General features: G+C 43.6%; 2 protein-coding genes across 2 annotated transcripts in view; one reads left to right on the forward strand and one right to left on the reverse strand.

The window, feature by feature from the left end:
* Positions 1-19,973, forward strand: part of SLC24A3 (solute carrier family 24 member 3) — a 343,101-nt gene that overhangs the window by 78,076 nt on the left and 245,052 nt on the right. The window lies entirely within an intron of this gene.
* Positions 1-19,973, reverse strand: part of CFAP61 (cilia and flagella associated protein 61) — a 111,623-nt gene that overhangs the window by 50,850 nt on the left and 40,800 nt on the right. The window contains exons 16-18 of the mRNA XM_061989412.1: positions 18,785-18,912; positions 4,075-4,173; positions 975-1,143 (exon numbers count right to left, since the gene is read on the reverse strand). Of these exons, the coding sequence (XP_061845396.1) occupies positions 975-1,143; positions 4,075-4,173; positions 18,785-18,912 (396 nt within the window). The remainder of the gene's footprint in view (positions 1-974; positions 1,144-4,074; positions 4,174-18,784; positions 18,913-19,973) is intronic.

Consider the following 19,973-nt stretch of genomic DNA (forward strand, 5'->3'; position numbering starts at 1 on the left):
GAAGGCAGACAAAACCCAAGTTTTCCCCTCGCTCTCTTCATCTTTCTTTCTCCTCCAGTGTAGTTACTCTCTGTAATTTATTTTGCAAGTCAGTTACCTCCAAACCTTTTCTTCTAGGAACGCTTAAAGGCACGCAGACCATAACTCAACTTCTGTTTTGTCCCTGTTGAACAGCGAATGTGGATCGCAGTTTAAACTACATACCTCAGACTCATGTTTGTGACTTACAGTGAACAGCACTGTAAAAGCCTGTAGACGTGTGCTCAGTTTGATCTCCTGATTTTAACGGCAAAATACCTTCCTGGTGATGTCCACACAGAACCAATCAGTAAGGCAAAACCATCACAGACAACAGGGCTGTACAAAAGGTGGCCCTTTGGTTTGCAGTTTGAAGGGCATGTGAAGATATAGAGAAGGAATGACCCCTGCCCAGCATGCCTCAGTCGAGGCTGAGCCTGTCGGGCTGGAGATGAACTTGATTCCACATTTCACATGTAACCAAGGGTCTGCTTCAGTATCACTGGAAACTTAACTGTGCCCTACAATAATATACAGCACCACATACACGCCAAGGAATGGTCATCATGTGAGATGAGTAATTAATTTGATAATTAATTGCTCCCGTTACCAAAACTAGGTCAAATGGTGCTAGGCCAGCTGGAGTTAAGACTCCTGCGTCCGAGGCCACGTGTCAATTGGGCCTACACTTTAGCAGGTTTGATAGTCACAGTGGCAAAAACACTGGCAGCTTTGCTTAGCAGCTGATAGTGGGCAGCGAAGTTGCTGGTAGAAAGTTTCCTAAAACTTCCAATCTCCTTCAAATCCTATAGCTGCACTGAAATAGCACAGCCTGCTGCACTGAGGGTCTGCAAACTTGCTGGTGATACACTTGCTAAGGACTGCTCCACTGCTTTGCTAATCACAGAGCCACTATGCACTGTAAAAACGGGATATGTGATTACACACAATCTCACCTGGTACTGCTGTCCAGCACAGAGAACAAGGTAGTCATACGGTATTTTTTTCTCCTTGGAAACAACTACATATTTGGCAGTGCGATTTATGCCAGTCATTTTACCAACCACAACGTTAACCCAGGAACAAAGTGACATCTGTGCATAATCTTCATCATTAAAACAGTGGCTGTGAAGAAAGAATATCTGTAAGTGCCATTTCAGCTGCTGACAGCAGGCATTAATTAGACATCTGGCGAGTCAGCCCGAGTTCCCTCGCAGTGCAGGTCTGCTCGCTCATGGGGGGCTCATGGCAGCCTACAGCAAAGGATCAGTCATTACAAAATGCTCAGTTACAAATTGACAACTTTCTGCTGCAACCAAACAATCCCTCCCAGCTCTGGGCCATACAACCACATAATTTAAGAACAAAATGAGAAATACATCTGTTACTCTGCTATCAGTTTGCAGGCTGATACGGAGGCTTTTCTACATGCTAAGATTAACAGTCCAATTCCTTTTCCTATACAGGACTTCCTTGCTAAGTTATTTCAATACAGGTGTACAATAGGCAACCGCATTACACAATGCATGGGGGCTCACAGAGATAACAGTTTCAATGAAGTCTTGAGCGCCACTAAGTGTTGTAGTAGCCCATCATGAAAAGACACAGTAGATGGCTGGCCATTCTGCAAATCCAGCTAGGCTCAACTCAATACCTTCCTGATACTGGAAACTTCAACCAGGAAAAAATCTTGTTAAATCTGGTTCTTTTGGTAGAATTGAAGATTAATGCTAGTCCCAAACCCACACACAGCTCTGCAGAGTGACCAGCCCACAGGATCTAGTGAAAAAGGATGCAATATATTTTGAACAAGTAAGATGAATGAATGAATGGTGTTACACAGATGTCTGGTTTCTGAGGCCAGAGTGACATGTCAAGAAGATGGAACTTGTACATCTTGTGTGAAAGGAAGCTGAGCTTCACCCCTGCTAGCACCTCACACCTATGAGACATGATGGGAATGGCCAATAGAAAAATCCTGGAAAACAGGAAGAACCCAGTCTGAAAATGTTCCACCTACCACATAAAGTTCATGGCCATTCAGAAGCTCATGAATTTTGCTTTCTATTGATACTGAGTGATGAGGAATGCTCCACTTTCTTCCATAGGACTAAATGTAATGTGATTAAATAGGAGACACAGCTCCTGTTCAAGCACTTGATGCCTTTATGTTACACCACTGACTGTAGCAGACAACACTAGAGAGAGACTCGGCACTCCCAGCTGTTCTTTTGCCATTTGTACCAGAGCACACATTCTAAAACAGAGATGATTGCTACACATTAATTTCCATTACTGAGTCCCAAATTGTCCTAGGGGATGCCACAGAAACTAATAAAGTTGCATTTGTGACCTGAAGAATGTTAGGACTGAATGACCAGACTTTCTGAGGGGATCTGTATCCTCTGTATTCACAAATACCAGAGGCAAATAAATAAGGGAAGAAAACCACTGACAATTCTAAACTGTATTCATGCAGAAATCTATAAATGAAATGGACATGGAGGACAGATGAGGGTTTTCAAAAGCACCTTTATAATTGAGGTGCACAGCTCCCAAGAGATTGACACTCCAAAATCACAGGGATGCTTTCAAAAACCATACCCTGCAGAGTTCAATTTTCACTCTTAATCTGCTTTCAAATGTTAACAGCTAATTCTGGTGAGGCAGCTATGAACTGCAACTTTCCATCAGGAAGGATGTTTTGTTATTACCACTCTTTTTTCCCAGTATAGACAGGAAAAAGAGCACATGCATTGATGTGAGCATATATTCCCTTCGTTTACTGGATTTGTACACGAACACTTCCTCTTTCTATAACAAAAAAACCCGTCAGGTAACTACTTATAAAAAATTCCTTGAGAGGGCAAAATTCCAAATGAGATCTGGTGGTTCAAAACAGGTTCACATGGCACCATTTTCAGGTCTTTGTAGAGATGTTATTGTTCAGGTTCAGCAAGCTGATGTTGAGTTGTTTTGGCCTTTAAAGGGCTGGCCCTGTAGTGCACTGCTGCTTACCAAGTAAAAGATTTGGTAACAAGCAACACATGGGTTCCACAGAGTCATATGCCAAAGCTATATAAATTACAGTAAGTCGGTTCCCCAGCTTTTCAAAATAACTGATTCATTTTCATCCTGTGTTTCTCAACATCCAGAACAATCACAGTCCTGTCTACTTTAGGGACTCCTGGTCACTGTTCCAAAATAAAAAATAGGTTTTCTTGATGGTTTATCAAAACAAATATGGTAAACAACTGAGAGTTATGTACTGTGATTTTTAACGAGGTAAGACTTTATCCTACTAAGCAGAAGACATTTTACCTACCAGAAAACAAGAAAACTCACAAACTGTTTGAGCAGTCACTAGACACAGCATAACTGTCTTTCACAATTTCTCTTCAAATCTTTGGCACCAGTTCAGTGGCTCTGCCAGCCCGGGGGATGTAGATGGAAGGGACTGGAGACAGACTTCCACAGCCCCGTGATGGGCACAGAAACAGTTCACAAGTGGCAGGATTGATAAAGCACAGTTCTTCCAAATTTATCAACAGCAATAATCCTAAACTTTCCCCTGAGCTGAATCGCCACTATCACCAGCAGGGTCTGCACCTCCCCTGTCACCAGCAGGGTCTGCATCTCCCCACGCAGCCACTGTAAGTAAACCACTGGTCACACAGCTAATACTAATTCTGACACGTTCTTGTGTTCAGCATTATCTGGAACAAAACTCATGGAAGTTAAAAATGAAATAATACTTAGAAAGCAAACACACATCTTTTGCCATTTTTCTTTAACCTTTTCAAATCTAAAAGTCTGTGAAAGCAGAGACTAGTGCGATACAATGGATTGCTGTGCTGAAGTCAGTGCTTTAGCAGCACTTCCCTAGCAATAATGGTATTAAACTCATTTCAGAAGTGAATGCAAGTTGTATAGACAGATTGGATTATTCTGAGGCTGTCTATGGAGCTACCTAAAATTTAGGGCAAGTTCACAAAGAATTACAAATTGTTATGTTTCCCTTTGAAGCTGCAAAAGTGTTTAGATAAGAAAACAAACCTGTTAATTAAAAATCTTCTATGTTTGGAGCCAAGTAGGTCTTTTCCTGGAAGGCCATGAATGGAAATCAAGGTCAGATTGTTGAACTTCAGATACGGACTGTGGAAAGAAAAACAAAGCACAGCAATTGAGGCAGTGTCAGTTTGGTGAGGGTGCCTTTGGTTTGGCTGCCTCACTCACGAGGGCCTTTCAGCACCTGTTTACACAGCGTTTGCAGCTCAGGTCCCCAGGCCACCTCTGCCACTTCTGAGCTGTGCAACACCCAGCACACTATGGTCTCAATCCTGGCAGAGGTACTTAGCACCATGTAACTAACAAGCACTGTTCTTAGGATCTTATGGCAGGACTTACATCCCATGACCACAAAAGGTGCTGTAAACCCAGCAAGTCTTTGCCCAAAGGCCTTTGCTGTTCATGGCTCACTCTCTGTAAGATACAGGAAAGGAAAAAGGAATTCCCCACAACTGGTAGTTTGTCTGCTTCCTGAAACAGGTCTACTCCAATTAGAAGGGCACATCAGAGGAGCAGCACAGGTTTTAATTGCACATTAGGAGGAGAATGAGTGTCATTCCTTCACATGGGCCAGGCACAAAGCGTTTCGTCACTGCTAAGGTGCAGGTGTCTCTGGACACAAAAAGCAGAGTACTTTCCACTGAGGCTTCATCAATGCCAGAGCGTGGGGGGGGAACAGACTGGCAGTATGCTGAACTAAATGTGATCTGACATTTAAAAACAAATAAATATTATGAGTGATTAAGCCTTCTAATCCTCAAGGCTTTCTGTAAGTTAAGTATGGATTGATGCAAATGGTACAAAGGAATCAGAATGTTTTTTACCAACCACTGTTAATTTGTTATTCATACGTTTAAAAAATATATTCAAACAAAGTTAAAGGTCATGCTTAAACCAAGGAATTTCAAGGTTATGGCTGACCCTCTCAAAATGCATATTAATAGTTTAATTCTGGCTTATGGATTATCTGTGGTAAATCTCCACGTGTACTCAGGCCAAGTGCAATGTAATAAATAACCTTAATATAACAGAGTGCATATATTTATACAGATTACGGGCCTGATTCTCATTTAAATTAAGGTCACTCTGTAGAGGTGGGTGTAAATAGAATTTGCTCTTCGTTTATGGCCACATTATGCTGGCTGAGCGATACAAAGTGGTCTTCATGTAAATGAGAGTTAGCCTGATACATTAAGCTGAATTTAAAGTGTACAGAATGCCATCTGCACTCGCAGAGCTCTCCTGGGGGGGTGCAAACGTGAATAATCACAACAGCTTTACACACCTAAGCAGTATGACTCCTTGGCATTTAGTTTATGTGTAATTATGAGGAAAATTACTACAACAGTACATAAACATCCCAGACGTTCTCCTCTCCTGCTTGCCCTCACAGCAATGAAGTTTCCTTTCAGCACAGAGCTGAAATCATCTCTGTACATGCCCTTGCCAACAGGCCTCCGAATCCAGGTGCAACGTTAACATTAGGTTAAGTTACACTCACATTATTTTAGGATGAAAACGTTGCCAATGTTGCAAGCAAGCATCTGAAAGATGCCAGAATGATGCACTTTGTTGGTCTGGTCACATACCATTTTCTTCTACAGATGCTCTACCTCTATTTAGTCCATAGGCAGTCACCCAGTATTTCCACAGTCATATGGTATTTGTTCAGCTCTTTCCCATTGAGTGTGAGGCTTCAATTCAGACCTTTCACTCGGTACGATTTACCAACTGATGATTTACTTCTACCTCAGCGCTCCCATGGCATTCCCATATGCCCCAAACATTAATTCATGTTTCCCATTCATTAATCTTGCAGGCATCAAAATGTTGATTAGCATCTCCTTAGAATGCTGTGATGAAATGAGTCATATCTTTGATTCTCATTTTACATCAAGAAAAACGAGGCACAAAGAAAATTGGATTAGAGCTACCAAAAAGGCTCGCTGATGTTGGAGGCTGAACTGAAGAGTCCCAGAGGCAGGCATCTGGCACTGCCCTGTGCTCAGAGTGTGGGTCCTCCCGGCTCCAGGGAGCCCCACAGCTCCAGGCAGAATTGGATGGAAACAGCAGTCACATTTTGCAAACAGAGAGGTAAAATTCTTCTTCAGCTGAGAACCCAAATTTGTTAAATGTTTAAGCACTGTCTGTCATTTGTGAAACTTATCACAACCTTAAAATAAAGTAAGAAAAGTCCCTTTTGTATTACAAAAGCTTGATTTTAGAACTGTAGCTGGGATGCCTAACCTTGGGATTTTACATATACATACAGGCAGTTAAATACAAGCCTGAAAACCACAGGCAAACTGTCAGTGCTTCACTGCTGCTCCTGTCAGGCACTGGCACACAGTTACAGGCACGTAACAGGTCTGAGTGTTTTGACCAGCAACTGTGATGCACATTACCACACCCTGTACCATTCTCCCTTTCCTCTACGCAGCATTATTTCCAGGCTAACAAAAAGATGGTTTATTTATTATGGCTTTTGATTCCTCACTGCTGCCTGAAAGCTCTTAATAACTGGAAAACAACAAAGGCTCTGAGAAACAAGCAATGCCTGTCAGGAGAGTGAATATCTTATATGCTCCTAATGTACATAACAATGCCTAATATGAAGTAGGGTAAAAGCAGAGGTTCCCATTATGGTGAAAAAGTCTTCAAGTTAAGAGCCTGAACCAATGCAACATTAAACAAGTGCACCTACATTTTATAAGAACATAATTCCAGCAGGGATTCATGTTGCTGTGGATACAAAAGGAAGAACGGCTCAAAGATACGGGTAAAGCAGGGAGGGATTAGAGTATCTAGGGAAATAAGTAAAAGGTATTGGGTTTCATTGCACAGTTCTAGAGGACAACAAAAAAAACCCAACCCAGGCCTAAACACCCTTGTCCTTGAAATATAATAGGATTAACCAATTTTCTGTTAATCAGAGGAACAAACGAGAAAAGTTTGGATACATTATTTGTATATATCCTGGCAACTGATTTCTGTATTCTTTTGCCTGATAACTTTCTACCTTTTCTCCTCTTGCGTATGTGGTATAAGGAAGGAGGCTTAGATGGTAGAAACTGCCTGAAAAGATGATTTAATTAACTGCTTTCATTAAACTCCTCATTACCACACATAATAAGTCAAATCACTTTTGTTGCCAGAAATACAGTGCAGTGGTCTACATGAACCTCAGCGTTTTAATGTATTTGAAATGAAGCAGCACACTTCTATTATTTATTTTCCAAACAATTCATAAAAATAAACCCAAAGAGGGTGACAGAAGATAATGCTCTGTCTGGCTGCCAACACTGGTAACTACGTGCACCGTACGCATCGTCATTTTAATCTTGAATTATTACCTATCCAAAAGTAAAGCCCTAATGATAGGCAATTTTCAGCACTAGGTGTGTAAATTCCTGCATTAATGACACTTTGAAATCAGAGAAATCTCCATCCTGAAACAAACAAACAAAAGAAACCTTAAGATTTGCGTGGAGAGGAAGGAGCCCAGAATGAGAGATGATGATATAAGAGTCCCAGCAGGGTAATAACCTGATGTTCAAGACACAGAAGGTGCTCAGGTATAAGTCTTACTGTAAGAGACAGATGTAGACAGTAGTTCTCCTTCTCCAAAATCACATAATAACTTATTCAAAGCAGGACTTTTGTTTGCTTGGTTTTTAAGGAAAGATCAGCACCCCACACATTTAAAGAACAAAGTACCTGGGAGGTGGCTCACAGAACAGACATCTTCAAAAGGAAAAGTCTTTCTAACAGATTTTCCAGCTTTACACAAAACTACAACTAGAAGTGCTCAGCTTGACAAGCACTGCTAATATTAACACAGAAACTCCCACTCATTCATACTCTCACTGAGAGATACACATGTTCCTTGGCACTACAAACTTCCTTTGTGCAAACTTTACAAGAAATGTGGTTTCATATTGCCACTATACTAAACTGCCTTTGTTTGCCTGCACAAAATCCATTGCTTTGGCTGGCAGAGCTGTAAAAGCCCTTCTCCCCACTTCCTCCTGCACTCTGGGCAGCGATGTTTGACTCGAACAAGACAGAATCAACACAAAAGCAAATAGGAAGATATGTGAAAACAGCAAAACCACTTCTCTGTATGATGCTACATGATGCCATATGAGCAGTACGAAGGCTCTGCAACTGATCCTACAACACTTGGTTATCAAGCTTTTAGTAAGAGAGTCAGTAACAGAAGCAGCAAAGGGTTTATTGTTTCTATCAACAACTACCAAAAGCGTCTGTTCTCAAGAACCTTCTGTAAATGCATCAATTACTGACCTCCGAGCAGGATTTTAGCTTAACTGCTGACCAACAGATGTCCAGCTAGAAGTTATCCCTCTTTAATTACAAGTAAACAAAGATAAGCCAGTTCTCCATTTGATCAACCTTAGGAAAAAGTGTTAAGATTGTGAATGAATTTGCTGAATGAAAGAAGGGATAACAACCAAGTCTTTACTGAGAGACTTTTCAGTGCAAGGGTTTTACACATATCGTTTGTTCTGTAACAGCAAGAAGTTTGTTCCAACTGTGTCCGTGACGACTCCTCTTCCCAAGACCAGCGAAAAGATGTATCTAGAGCACCATCAACTGAAACAGAAAGATAAGTGAATGCAATTGTCAGTAGGTGACATCCAATTTGACTGCCACTGCTGACACCGGGGGACTGATCAGTTGGTCACTTGCTTCGGTGGGAGAATTCACATCCTGTCCTTCTCAGAACAGGACTATTTCCATTCCAAGATAGGCCACGACATTGGTGAAATTCACAATCCTTTTTAATGACAGCAAACACAGTTTTAACTTATTCAGAACAGAGATTTGAAGGAAAATGTTTGGTTCTGATGTTGGCTTTTTTAAAAAAAGAAATATGTAATTTCTTTAAAAACAAAAAAGCTGCTTTTTAGAAGAGACACAAATATTTTCTGCTTCCTTCCTTGCTGTCACTAAAACCTGTGTGCTCTCTTGGACCTGAGCTCTTGTGGTGTCCCTCCTCTGTAGGGGTCAACCCTTCTCCAAATTCTGGTCTCAGAAGCTCTCTAAACAATGTTAGTTTCCCTGCTAGGGTAGATCTACTAGTCCTCTCACGTTTTTTTCCCTTTATGTGGATAGTCTGAGGTTCCCTTCCCTCTTGTAATTTCAATGCTTACCTCTCTTTCACCCTTTGTGATGACCCTCTTCCCAGACAATATAATTACAAACATTAACAACTTTGACTCAGCAATTATTTTACTAATTTCTTCTTTTTTAGGTAGCTTTAAATCACCCGACAATTTCTCCCTGAATGTTATCAAATATGTCTTTTCTCAGCTTCCTTTTCACACTTTTTTCCTGAAACAACTCAGACACCCTTCTGTCACTGTCACTGCTTTTGTCCCTTCTAACCATCTCTCATTTCCCAGCAACTGCTTTTGCTTTCCTCACCTATGTCAACTCAGATTTCCCTTCTCTTTTTGCATGGCTCTTCACCAGTGAGTGTGGCTCTATACTGTAAATCAGTTGAGTCTTTTTTTCCTTTGTTAGACTAATTCTTTTCCGCATTGGCCTTTGCAAATTTACCACTAAGATCTTCTCCCTCCCTTAACTGTCTGTTGTTAGGCTTTCCTCTCAGAAGGCTACATGACTCTGCCAGTATCCATTCACATATGTAACATAAAACACTGGGGTACAGCATTTAAGAGCAAACTTTTAACACAACTTAAACCTGTTCACTCTTTTACTGCAGTATCACTTCACACTCAAATGTGGGCTGCCTTAACATTCTACACTGAGGAACAATGCCAGCAGAAATTGAAATCCTGCAGCAAAGTACAACCCAAATTCTGACTCATCTGACAACTCAGCCACAGATTCCTTCGGAGGCTCTTTCAAAAACTATAGTACTCACTCAAGACCCGTGGTATTGCCAGGATCTAGTGAGTTAAAATCCACATGCCAAGGTCCTTACAGTAAGAATGGTGATGTGAGAGAATAGGAAAACTAAAGAGCTCTTTCCTTGGCTCATAGAAAATACATGGCTGCATCAGGCACATCCATGCACTTCTGTGGGAACATACATAGCTACGAGGTTTACAAGATTAGCACTACCATCCCAAATACAAGTTGGCTTTTAATTTGACCAAATCAAAATACCATCCAAACACTGCTTTAGCGAGCACATTCCTTACTAAAATGTCAATTTCCATTCCAGAAAGGTTTCAGCACTTCATCCTGTTCAAAGTTTGAAACAGGGCAATTATTTTTCTAGACAGAAAATGAGGGATATCTGGTGATGGCCTTAGTAGTTACAGTCTCTAGCTGTTTAAATCTAATCACCTGGCAGATTCAGAATCACTGTTGAGAGACATCAACACCATTTGCCACAAATAAAGACACCATAGATTGTGCAGTAAAGCTAGAGCGTGGTTGGAATTTTGTTGGTTTTCACTGAATACCATCCACTGCACATTCCAGATTGTTAACAGGACATTTTAAATATTATTGGCTAGTCACTCATGTTAAAACTAAGGTTGTTTTGGCTTTGTTTTTCCATGGCTGCCTACTTACCAGACCCCAATTTTCCATATTATTGCAGAGGAGGTTATTGTTTTGACTCTGTGATACTGCTCGGTGCAGATTTGTCAATGCTGCCTTCACAGACGTAAGAAAATACACACCCTAGAAAAGCCCATGGATGTCAAAAGATATTTTGTCCTGGACTATGGCAAAGTACCCTGCATTCTCCTCCTGACAGGCAAGAGCATGCAGAAAGAGAAGACAGTCACAAAAGTTGCACGTTGTGAGGCAGCACTCCTATGCCACATTCTCTTGACAGAAAGCTGGCAGCCCAGCAAGGACAGGGACACGGCTGGTGGAGGAGTTGGCTAGGCCAAAATTCTGGATCTCAAACATCTGCATGTAGCAGCTGTGGATCTGGGCCTCGCAGCACCTCCAGCCCTGGCAGCCCAAGGACCACAGCTGCCTCGCTGATATTGCATCCCTGAGCGTACCCAGCGCCAAGACGGGCAGCGCCACAGAGCCGTCACATGCCCATCTCTTCACCAGGGCAACGTGACACATCTCCAACAGCCCCTTCCCAGATGTCCTATGCCCTGCAGCTCACATGGAACTGAAATGATGCCTGATTAATGCAGAGGTGCTGCTGACCACCCCACTCTTTGGGAAGAAACTGCACACGAGTATGTGTTAGGATGCACACGGCAGTGCAGTGCGGTAACAGGGGTACGGGAAGCAATGGAGCCTCAGCCCTGTGGAGCTCCAGCTCAGCTCACACACCCACATTAGAGTTTGGGGAATGGAGATAACGCAGCAAGAAGTACAGATTCACCATCTCATTACTCTAGCTAAGATACTCCAACTCTCATTTCAATGCAAACTCCATTCAGACTCATCTCCTTCCTGGGATTGGGAGGGTAATAACAACAATCCACACAGGGAACCTTGACATTTCATCTCATCGAGCACTCAGAACAAAACAAACAAGTACCTTCCAATACTTATCTTCATCTGTCACAACCCTCACTCTGCCTGTTAGTGTACATACATGTGTACCTATGAACAGGAAGCAAATCTACACCACCCTAGCCAACTAATTTTTTCTCCACTGTAGGCTGAATAGTCTTGTGTGCTTCAAATCACCTCCTGTATCAGAGACTGCGTTGAAGAACTCGGTAGGTACGCCTCCACAACAACTCTGGGAAACAAACTTTAAAGGAAAACAAATATGAAGAGAAGAGAAAGTACGTGCCCTCCATCGCTTCAGCAGAGAAGTGGAAACCTAAATGCAGTGTTTGCACTTGGAATGCTTCTTTATTTGCTTTGAACTGCATTGACCAGAGAGCTGCCAGATGCTTCGGCTACTCGGGTTACCAAGCTCTGCTCCGAGCTGCTGAAGCAGTCAGGCTAATATCACACTCGGTCAGCAGGAGAGATGTGACAAATACAAAATGTCACTGGGTTAAAATTCTCCTGAGTCATTTATATTTTGCAATTTTATGTGAAAACTACTGTTTCCAAGTTCGGGTTTAAAGTGCAACACGAAGCTGTGAGTACTCACACACAAATGGTAACAAAAGAAAACCCACAAGTACTTACAAATTTGAAGGGTGACATACTTTGGGCTGAGACAAAAGTTTGCATATGTTTAAGGGCAAGCACTTGTAGTTGAAAGCATCTCACTTAAAACTGAAAACTATCTCTAAAGCAAGACTATAACTAAAAAATAACCACATATCAATGCTAATTGAATACCATTTTTCAGCAGAGGCGTGTCAAATGGCTGTTAGGGAGGCCAATCTTGACTCATATCCTCTCCCCTAGTTTACGTCTGGTATCAGTCACTGACTGCGTTCATTGTGATCCTGACTGCACAACAAGGCGAGATATGACCTATCTTATTTATCTCTGCCACAACTTGATCTCTATTCACCAGAAACGATGGAAGGCAACAATGTCTGCAGGACGCAGGCCCGGTGACACTGAACACATGGTCGACTACAACATTGTTCTGGATTTGCCTTGGTATGAAAAAAAGGCAGTCAAAGGGAAGCACATGTATATCAATTCATGTGGCAAAGACAGATAGTATAAAACAATGGAGATCACTAAACCATTCATTACATGTTAGCTCTGTGATCAGCAAGTAAGCACTAACTATTTAATTAGTCAACTAATTAGTGACAGGCAACATGGAAGGCTTCAGATGTTCGCAGACAAATGCAAAGATAAAAAGCCTAATTAAACAGCAAGCATTATGCTAACTATTGCCAAACAGGACAGATGTGCAGGATATTGTATAATACTGTGCTGCCAGATAACGGTGCTTGTAGCTGTGCTGTCAGAAACCATGTTTTAAAAATCCCTGCCATTTCTAAGCTAATCTGAGACACCTTTGACTCACAAAGGGAGAAATCATCCTGCAGACAAAACCTCACAGATTTACCATAGTAGATTCTAATTCTACTTTAGGAAAAAAAGTTCAAGGCTTTGACAAAAATATCCTTGAATCCATTTGCTTTTTAGAGACAATAATTATTTTAACGCACCCACACGGAAAGGGAAGCATATTCCACAACATTTTCATACAAAACACTGTGATCTTAGCCACCATTTATTGCTATTTTGTGTGGCGCATTATGTATATTTCCAATGTCCTCAGAGAATAAGTCATTGTTTACAGCAGAGGTTGGATTAAGGAGGTTTTCGACATCACGGATTAAAAAGGGTTTTCCCTATAATCAGAAGACAATAACGCTTTCCACAGCTATATGCAAAGAGGTGGATAAAAAGCTAATTGGTTCACTACACTGGAACCAATGACAAGATACTGCTGTGAGCAAGCTTTTTGCGTTCTTGCAGCCAAACTTCAATCACCTGCTGTCAGGGCATACTAGTTAGCATGCTGTTCTGCCAACCATCCACCAGCATACGCTGAAAAGGCGCTTTTTTAATTATATGCTCCTCTGGCCTAACGCTGCTGCCACCACCATCATTTTAACTTACCAAGGGAAACGAGAAGAAACGACAGTCCCTGCCCTCCTGGTAAATCAGTATTTAGCAATGAAGTTCTTTTGTTGTTTTTTTAAAGCATCTTAGTACTTGAGAATATGAAAATATTAAAATGCTAGGCTGTAGCTACAGTCATCAGAATATACACTTAGGGCAGCACTGGCTTCACTGAGGGCTATGCAAAGCAGTATCCCCAGTTCCAGTTGTTCACAGGCTTTTACATAAATTATTTAACTGCAGTTGGATAGTTCTCCTGCTGAACCTCACCTCCAGGAACTGGTATCTGCAGAACTCTGGACTGAATTCATTATTCCTTTTCTCATAGTCATAGGTATGGATCGTCTGGATTCAGGAAAACAGATTTCATGCTTGCAAATCATTCTCAGATACAATTTTCGTTGGACATTTAAGCCAGCTTTTCCATTGAACAGTTCAGTACACATGTACTTGCTCCCAGTGGGGGTGACAAGAAAAAAGGGTAATTTTAAAAAAAACTTCCCTTGGTTGTAAATCAGACTCCTCTTTAGGGTGTCCATTCATGACAATTGGTCAATGTTAGTGGCTCACATTGCTGCAAGTGTAAGTGGGGGCACACACATATTTACCAGAATGTCTGATAAAACTCTTCTCCTTGGAATTTTTTTCCTCCTTTTTTTTTCTTTTCTTTTTTTCCCCAGACCAAGTCACTCAAGGGAGACTCAAAACAAAGAAAACTTGTATTTTAGCTTAACTTCTCTTTGGAGTTTCTTTGATTTGATTCCCTCTGACACTGAAAGGGCTGTCTCCCCACAACCCACAACAAAGGGGAAGCAGGAGCACGCCAGCACTCACAGTTTGGAGGGTAGAGAACAATAGAAGCTGAGACTCCGTGTTGCTGGGCTGAACTGCTTTTCACAAGGAGGGGGGATTGCTGGGCTGCTACTCCTCCTTTAGGACTGGACATCACTCCGAGTTTACACCGCTTTAACAACCAGTCTGATGCTGCTGCAATTTATACAAGCCTTGCCTTAGAGCTAGAGTGACCCAAGTCCTGGCTTTGTGCGAGGGGAAGCACATAATTGCACTGCCCAGGAGAAGCCTCATGCTGGAATTGTGGGAATCGCAATTCCTCCCCTGCTTGCCATGCTCCTGCAGGGAAGTTAATTACTGCAGCAATTTATGATGCAACTCGCTCCCCTCCTTCCCCAGGGCCTGGGCTGCGTGTCCTGGCCTGGCACAGCCGCAGAGCAGACCACAGCCGCCTTCGCACCTGTACCCGCAGTGCCCGGGCAGGGGGCCGCACTTGCCCCTCACTGAGGTGCCAGTGCCTGCAATGCCATAGGGCCAGCGCCCGCAACGCCGCGGTGCCAGTGCCTGCAGGGCTGTAAGTGCCAGCGCCCGCAACGCCGTGGTGCCAGTGCCTGCAGGGCTGTAAGTGCCAGTGCCCACAACGCCGCGGTGCCAGTGCCTGCAGGGCTGTAAGTGCCAGCGCCCACAACGCCATGGTGCCAGTGCCTGCAGGGCTGTAAGTGCCAGCGCCCGCAACGCCATGGTGCCAGTGCCTGCAGGGCTGTAAGTGCCAGCGCCCACAACGCCATGGTGCCAGTGCCTGCAGGGCTGTAAGTGCCAGCGCCAGCAACGCCGCGGTGCCAGTGCCTGCAGGGCTGTAAGTGCCAGCGCCCGCAATGCCGCGGTGCCAGTGCCTGCAGGGCTGTAAGTGCCAGCGCCCGCAACGCCATGGTGCCAGTGCCTGCAGGGCTGTAAGTGCCAGCGCCCGCAACGCCGCGGTGCCAGTGCCTGCAGGGCTGTAAGTGCCAGCGCCCGCAACGCCGCGGTGCCAGTGCCTGCAGGGCTGTAAGTGCCAGCGCCCGCAACGCCGCGGTGCCAGTGCCTGCAGGGCTGTAAGTGCCAGCGCCCGCAATGCCGCGGTGCCAGTGCCTGCAGGGCTGTAAGTGCCAGCGCCCGCAACGCCATGGTGCCAGTGCCTGCAGGGCTGTAAGTGCCAGCGCCCGCAACGCCGCGGTGCCAGTGCCTGCAGGGCTGTAAGTGCCAGCGCCCGCAACGCCGCGGTGCCAGTGCCTGCAGGGCTGTAAGTGCCAGTGCCCGCAATGCCGCGGTGCCAGTGCCTGCAGGGCTGTAAGTGCCAGCGCCCGCAACGCCATGGTGCCAGTGCCTGCAGGGCTGTAAGTGCCAGCGCCCGCAACGCCGCGGTGCCAGTGCCTGCAGGGCTGTAAGTGCCAGCGCCCGCAACGCCGCGGTGCCAGTGCCTGCAGGGCTGTAAGTGCCAGTGCCCGCAACGCCGCGGTGCCAGTGCCTGCAGGGCTGTAAGTGCCAGCGCCCGCAACGCCGCGGTGCCAGTGCCTGCAGGGCTGTAAGTGCCAGCGCCCGCAATGCCATGGTGCCAGTGCCTGCAGGGCTGTAAGTGCCAGTGCCTTCAACGCTGCAGCTGCCTCTTCCTGAATAAAACGTTCATACTCATCCTCAAGAAAAGGAGCACTGTGTCTGAAAGCCCTGGTGTGCGTGTGATTACGCTCCAACAAAACACAATCTGTGGGAGATATTTACTGGAGAGGTGAAACGTGAATAATGAGCTCACCCCTCAGCGACCCAGCGTTAGGTTAAGCACTACAGATGCGGTTCTCCAGGGCTCAGAGCACCCCGAGCACTAGGAGGAAGTAGCCCCTACCAGCGGGTCATTCCATGGACTCACTTTCAGCACTTCTGCACTGCCCTTGGAAACAACGGGCACGGATTTGGGTGACCCAGTGCTCCGACCTCTGTAACAATCTCTGCCTCCAGAAACTCCAACAGCAAGTTAACAGCCTCAGTGAGCCAGCAGCAGTTGGTGAGGTAAGGGTTCCCAGCACACGCTCTCCCTCTGCAGCACGGATCACAACAAGCTCATTTTGGGTCCATGTGGGTCAGACGTGGTGCCCGCAGCCGCCTGCCATAGCTCCCAGGTGAGCAGAGGGCATCCTCACCAGCAATTCTCTGCTCGCCGAAAAATGTATTTCTTCAGTCTCAACGAAGTTGAAAACACTTGTAAAATCTAGTTCTAGTAATTGTTCTGTGGGTAAGTGAATTACATTTGTGTGTTTCCATGGTGACTGATAATGTAAAATAATTAAGTATGAAGAATAACGAGGAGAAAACTACTTCCTCTTTTTAAGGATTAGGGGCTGGCAAATTGATTCAATCTGGCTATTTTTAGTGCATGTAACCTTTGCAAAGAATATTAGAAAATTATGAGTAAATTAAACTAAATTGTATTAAAAGGCCTTCACATTGGTCAGGAGACTTTATCTGCTGCTGATGTGAACACTTTAAAAATCATCTTTCTTAAATTCATACATATATTAATATGAATTCTGTGACATTTTGCACTAAGTGCTGACTGCCTGCTTTCTGTGTTCTCAGAGCAGTACTCAATGTCTCTTAGTTGGAACACTCCATTTGTACAGACAAGCCCTCTCTCCCATGTCCAAGAAGGAAGTGTTCTGCAGGAGCTCTTTGCTAGAATATGGTCCAAACAAAACTCCTGATGGAGAAGCCTTGGTGAGGTGTCGCAGAGGAGGATACCTATAAAGGATTGCCCTGCAGGCACAACACTATCTATGTCGTGTTTGCTACAGAAAGCTTTAGCTTCTGCCTGACAGGTCTGGGGCAAAAACATGGTTTGTTCTTCCCTCACAGTATTTTGTAGTGAAAGCATAGAAATAAACAGCACAGGAGGAACAAGAAGAAAGTGGCTAATAGCTCTAAAGGACATTTTTAACTGAATTTTGAGTGGAACTGAAAGCATAAAAGGTGCTGAGAACAGGATGCAAGGAATACGGTTTTACCCCAAGAGAGGGATGCTCTACAGGAACTCAGGAACTAAGGAAAAAGAGCAAGAAGTGGGTATTTTTTATTCACTGCTCAGCAATATAACAACATCTATGAAGCCCTTTAACTTTTTCTTCTCTTGCCATATTGATATTTTTTAGAAATACAAACTCTTGGCTTAAGTGCAAAAACCAGGCAAAATCTCCAGTTCTCTGCCCACCATGGAAATGCCAGACTCCCTCAGCTGCTGTGACAGAGATTTTGCTGTAACAATCGCATTCAGAAGGTGAATTTTATGTTCATTTCTGCAAGCCTTTCCAGACATTCCTAGTATACGTGTTTAATCTATGCGGAAAACAACTGTTGCATAAAAATAACTGCATTCTCACATCCACAGCCTGACTTCCTGGTAACTCCCTAGTACTGGTATGGAGTATTGGCACATAAGGTGCAAGCAGTGAGATATCAGAGAAAGGGTACCCCTCTTCTAACTTTGGAAAGTCTGTGAAACAGCAGAGCTTGTCCACAAGTTTACTCTGGCTTAGACAGTGGAAGGTACAAAACCAGTTGCATGCATTTATTCCCCTTCTCAATCAGTAAATACAGTTTATTTACTCCAGTTTGGACAACTCAAGGTAACCACAGCAATTCAATTTGTGGTTTTACTAACAAAAAACTCTTTAATGGCCTGTGCTCTTGGTGGGCTGTGGAGCAGGCTGAGGCTGCTGGAGAGCAGTGTCCACTTCTTACCATTCCCACACTCACTCTAGGGTCTACAGCAAAAGTGGTAGAAGAGCCAGAAAGAACCACTTTTTGGTTCCTGAACAATGCGAAACATCAAAACCCTCAGCAGAATCACACATACCAAAAGGTGTTATCAGAATCAAAAGAATCTCAGTGAGATTCCAACCCAACACGCTTCTGTCGGACTCTTCTGCATGGCTCTGAGGACACAGCATCACAAGGAGGTAAGAGAAGGGAGGGATTCAGGCAGTGAGTTGTGATCCCACTGGACACAACCAGCTTTAAGGATCAATGCTGCCATGCAGCACACGTGAAGGGCTGCAGACTTAACCTCCACCTACGGCAGTTTTGTACAAGAACAACGGTGAAAGAGATTTTCAGAGTATGCAGTTCTCCTTTTCAGTGAGCCTTCACCTTGAGGATCTATGAGCAACTTTGTCAGCACTTCTGAGCTCCTGAGTCAGCCAGGACACAAGCACCTACCTCTTTACATCCACACTCAGACCTTTACTGTCTCCTACCTTGATACAGACCCAAAGCATGCTTCTAAATGGAGAAAGCAAGCTCCTTCAAGGAAAAGGTAACATTCTGTTCTCAGTAAAGGAAGTGAAAAACTTACCAGAAAACAAGTGTTTCCAGAAAAGCGATTCCAACATCGGATGCACCAACCACCACAACTCGAGTGTTGACCGACATTCTAGATTCCAGCAGCAGCTTCCGATTTATGTGGTTCAAAGAATATCTCAACTGTAAAAAAACATATGTAAAATGACATAGAAATGTGTTACAAAAACCAGCAAAAGTCTGCTAAGAATCATGAAACCACCAGCAATGCATTACCTTGCATTCATATAAAACTTACTACTGCTCATTGACATGCCTAATACCACAGTTCTTCTGTGCACAGCATAAGATAAACGGTACTAAAATGCTGAGATATGTGCATGTTTAGTAGGTCACAGCAAATTATCAGAGCTTAATGGTTGGGCTTCTGGAAAAGATGCTATGGTGTCCTTGTGAGAGAGGAGGAAACATCACCTCTTCTGTAATTTACTACCATTTAGCTAACACCTGGGGAACATGTATTTACATAATGCTAAAGCCGTTCCCATACTTTCTAGAGCAGTTTTTACTCTTGCTGTTGTACTTATGGAAATGGGATTACTTGTAAATTAATTAGGAACTTGCACCTTGAGCATCTTCGTGTGTTCAGTTGGAAACTCTTCAAAAACGACAGAACTCACCTTCTTTTTCTTAAATACAGAGCAGCTACACTGAAACAAGTCAAATGAGTAAACTGATACCTCAATGCCGCTGAGATCTGACCAAAAATATTACTATGAAGTTTCTAATTACTAGCTTCTCAGTTTCCATTCTTCTAATGCAGACATCGGTTAAGAAAACAAACTCCACGGGTTTTCTTTTTTCATTTGTATCTCTAGGTCTCAGTAGCTGACAGAGATTCTCGAAACAAATATGCAAGAAAGAGACAAGAGATAATACTGCATTTGACTTCTTTTTTCTGCCTGACCTATATTTAGTTTTCAATTTTCTGATGAAAGACAGGGAAATACTTTCCACCTTGCAGTACAATGCACTTTGCATTTCCCTTATTGCTTTGGTTTGTATACCTTTCCACTCCACAGATATGTAACTGCAGATTCATAAATGGACTGAAGGGACAACAGAAAATAGAACTACTTTTATTACTTGTCAGACACTTCTATATATTTCTGCTGAGCCACTCAGGCAGGAAGCAATCTAAGACTTCTAACAGGTTATCCTCTACTATGAATAGGAGACAAGGC

This window comes from Colius striatus, chromosome 2 (assembly GCF_028858725.1).
Source record: "Colius striatus isolate bColStr4 chromosome 2, bColStr4.1.hap1, whole genome shotgun sequence".
Taxonomy (NCBI): Eukaryota; Metazoa; Chordata; class Aves; order Coliiformes; family Coliidae; genus Colius; species Colius striatus.